The sequence below is a fragment of the Etheostoma spectabile genome, chromosome 22 (assembly GCF_008692095.1).
Source record: "Etheostoma spectabile isolate EspeVRDwgs_2016 chromosome 22, UIUC_Espe_1.0, whole genome shotgun sequence".
Lineage (NCBI taxonomy): Eukaryota > Metazoa > Chordata > Actinopteri > Perciformes > Percidae > Etheostoma > Etheostoma spectabile.
Genome location: NC_045754.1, coordinates 10,783,156 through 10,787,165, shown reverse-complemented (window position 1 = coordinate 10,787,165; position 4,010 = coordinate 10,783,156). Strand labels below are relative to the sequence as shown.

At 39.8% G+C, this 4,010-nt stretch overlaps 1 protein-coding gene and 1 long non-coding RNA gene across 2 annotated transcripts in view; one reads left to right on the top strand and one right to left on the bottom strand.

Moving 5' to 3' along the window:
- Positions 1-4,004, top strand: part of htr5ab (5-hydroxytryptamine (serotonin) receptor 5A, genome duplicate b) — an 11,327-nt gene extending 7,323 nt beyond the window's left edge. Inside the window, exon 3 of the mRNA XM_032504258.1 lies at positions 2,150-4,004. Coding sequence (XP_032360149.1) covers positions 2,150-2,482 — 333 coding nt within the window. The 3' untranslated portion in view covers positions 2,483-4,004. The remainder of the gene's footprint in view (positions 1-2,149) is intronic.
- Positions 1-4,010, bottom strand: part of LOC116672420 (uncharacterized) — an 18,945-nt gene that overhangs the window by 6,188 nt on the left and 8,747 nt on the right. The window lies entirely within an intron of this gene.

Genomic DNA, 4,010 nt, shown 5'->3' with positions numbered 1-4,010 from the left:
GAAGGTCACAGGCCGATGATGCCATCAGGACCACATCATCCGCGAAAAGCAGAGATCCCCAGCCTGACTACGCCTCGATATCCTGTCCATAAATACAACAAACAGGATCGGTGACAAAGAGCAGTCCTGGCGGAGGCCAACTCTTATGTGATGAATGCACTTTGAAATTTCCCCCAAATCCTCAAGATAGTCCTTAGTTATGCAAGTGTGACATCACTTGGCCCGAAATTCAGAGCTTATCGTCAAGGAGGAACAATCGTTGAATAAATTAGCCAGGCCTTTAATTGCTTCGGTAGACCAACTTTATGTCAAGTTTCATTACACAGGCAATCACTCTTGTAGCTATATAAATTTAATGGAATTTGTTTTATTAGTCATTTTGCTTTCCACAGACATACCAGCAGCTTATGCTTGTATTATACGTATCTCATTACCAAGCCAAAGGTTATTCTCATCATTTCCCAGCGTACACTGAAGAATTGAGGCACAGAGCCCTGCAACGTGTCTGCATGGAGTTGTGATGTGAGTCATTGCATCCACATTCAAGATGATAAACCTGCACTCATCCATCAACAACACCCACTCAAAGACATTAAGACATACACACACATACATACACATGACACCAGAAATAGAGTAGTAAGATGCACTGAATCTTGGCCTAGATGCTCAAATAAGTAACTCAACACCGCAGTACCCAAAGCCATAAAATGCAGTCTATAGTTTCAAAAAACAGGTAATGTCACTGCAAATAGGAAAACTCATTGATGCTAAAAAAATCTATCTCTATAATTTACATTTTATGAAACTTCAAAACTGTCTAGCTTCTCGACTAAATTACCTGTACCTTCAGCAGTTCTGATTGTACACATTTACCCTTTTTAGCATAATAAAGAAGCAAGTGAAACATTATTAACAAGATAAAAAAGATCCATATCTGCAGGTAGGTGGCTGTCCTCATCAGAGAAAAGTCAATCACAAAGGATGTGTACGCTGTCACAGAAATTGATGAGAACACAGCAAGAATGACACATTTTTTTATTGGGACTTACATGCTGTAACTATTTCTTTTCTGGGCCAGAAACCTCCTTGAGTCTCCGCAAATTAAATGTAACTTTAGGGAACTGTTGGGGCTTTGGACAGAGCCAGGCTGGCTTTTCTCACTGCTTCGAGTCTTTATGCTGAGATAAGCTAACCATCTCCTCTCTTTAGCTTTATATTTGGGTTTGTTAACACTAGAAGGAGAGTAGGATGGCCGTTTCATAAAAACTTAGCTCTCAGGTTACTGGGAAGGATACGTTCTTCATTTTAATGATTGGAAACACAATGTAGTCTTCAGTGAGTCATTTAAAGTGAGTCTCACCTTCTTAGTGTGAAGGTACATCATAACTTCATTACTGATCCACCGTTTAAAAGGAGGATATTCAGTTAAGTGCCCATTTTAGCAACTGCACTAACTAATGTCGGTGTCTTAAACCATCCACTGAATTTGAAACCAATCCTTTCCAATAGCACTATGCTTTTAACTTCTGCCCTCTGCTGTAAATAGACTTGCTTAATTCATTTGATCAGTTATAGGCCCCCCTGACCAGTATTGATTCAGCTAAAATTTATACCAGAGTTCTCCATCCCAGAACACAACAGTTTAGAGTTTAGAGTGTGCTTTACTTCTGACACATTCAGAAGGATGGTTTGTCTTTATAAGTGCTGTTAGGTTGCTGACAGCCTGGGCAACTTCACCTGATAACCACAAAAAAAAAGTCAGCCTTGAGCTGTGCTAGGCAACAATAAAGAGAAGAAAGTCAGCAGATTAATGTTGACATTTGCTTTTTCCTTTTCCCAGCTGCACATGTTTGTGAAATGGTACAAAATGGGCTGCTAGAAAATGAAGATTAAGATACTGCTCTGGCTATGTGCTGTGTGTGTGGATGTGCGTGTGTGTTTTCCGTGTGTATAATGAAAGAATAAGCTTTAGCTTGTTGATCCACCTGTTGATTCACACATCTATAATGCATCTATTGTTGAGCAGACAAAATGGCCTTTATTGTTGAAGATATTGCTTTTCCAATTGTAATGCTAACCAGGTTTATTTGATGGATTAATGAATCAGTAGAGGAACTGATTTATTCTCTGATCGGCTCCTTCCCAGGTAAAGGACGAAACACATCAGCCGCAGATGGTATTTACTGTCCGCCACGCCACCGTGACCTTCCAGACAGACGGGGACACATGGCGCGAGCAGAAGGAGAAAAAGGCAGCGCTGATGGTAGGCATTTTGATCGGCGTGTTTGTACTTTGTTGGATCCCCTTCTTCATCACCGAGCTGATCGTCCCGCTGTGCTCCTGTGACATCCCGCCCATCTGGAAGAGCATCTTTCTGTGGCTCGGATACTCCAACTCCTTCTTTAATCCACTCATATACACTGCCTTTAATAAGAACTACAACAATGCCCTGAGGAACCTCTTCTCCCGGCAGCGCTGAGCCACGCAGCACTCTCAGTAGACACACTACACCAGCATGCACTCGACTGTGTTACTCCTCCAGACAGAGAAGGACTTAACTGTCTATATCCATCATTCAGTCATTGTTCAAATGGATGATAACCAGAAACTGTCTTTATAAATTAGTTGTTTTGTTTACCATGCAGAGGTTACTTCTCAGCTGGACTGAGGCAAGTCACTGAGCTACTGTATCTACATTGGTTGTGCCGTGGCAGTACAAGATACAGTGCTGTCTACATATTGAATTCCTTCTCCCATTTCAGGCTTGTTGGGGAGGAAGCCATGTTAACTCCCTTGTAAACAGTTTCGGTATCAGTATGTGAAGTTGCTGGGAATAATTGAATACCATTCTGGAAGAAATTCTTCAAAATATTCTTTTAAAAATGTCACACAAATAACCTCATAAATAATAAATCAACAACAAACTGGATTATTTTCTAATTTACACAACAAAATCATCATCATTGAAGGGGATGTTTTAAATAAAAATATTGATTTGATAATATAAAACAAGGTTTATCTGACCTGAAATCCCACCTGTAAACATATCTCCACCTTAGGTAGACATCCCCTGGATAGATAACTATCCGGCTTCACGTGCAATTTATTCATACACACTTCAAGATAAATGTACAATCTCTCCTCTGACGCCAACTATCTATAAACTGCACCACTTCTTTTTGCACATACACCTACACACTTCCATGCCTTTTGTAAAGCAGTGAAATGGCAGACACTATTTCTATCGTCTTTGCATAGATGCATTGTTGAGGAACTGCATCCATGAATTATTATATCTCACTCCAGGTAAATAAAGTAGATACAGAAGATGTATGGACTTGTGTAAGCTATTCAAAGCATTATCGCAACAATAGATTCTGTAGCCTGAGAGGTCATTAAATGGGAAAATAAAAACTAGTATTGCTTCATTGTAGAGAGAAGGTAAAATGCTGAGACGATGATGTTTTGAAGTATAATTTTCTACTAATGGAAACAGCGCACAACATCTATGCTTAGTTGGTGTAATGATTTTTTTGATATGACTCCCATTTCCTGCACACATTGCTTGTTCTACTGTAAGTAAACCCTTATTTGAGTGTGTATTATACTGTTATGTAAGGAATCAAGCATGAGAAATTGATCCTCAGCATTAGTTGTGCTGTAAGTGTGAGCTCCTGTTGGAGAGCAACATCAAGTATAACAAATCTAATACGATGTTACATTTTTTAACAAGTGCATCTAATGTTTAGCCTGGCAAGTCAGACCCATATCAAGATATTGGGTCTGGGAACTCACCATTGGTAGGGCTCAATCCAAGGGGCGGGATAAACGGTTGTCTTTCAAATTCCCTCTGCATGCAAGAGGAAAGCGCTACAACCAACCAGAGCAACGCTAGTTAATAGATTCAACTTTTACCATATCCGGTCGGCAAAACTCTGAATACATCTTACTTTTTTACGAATGATTTCAATACCGTTCTTTGTTCTTTTCTCAAAGAAAAGCTTAAC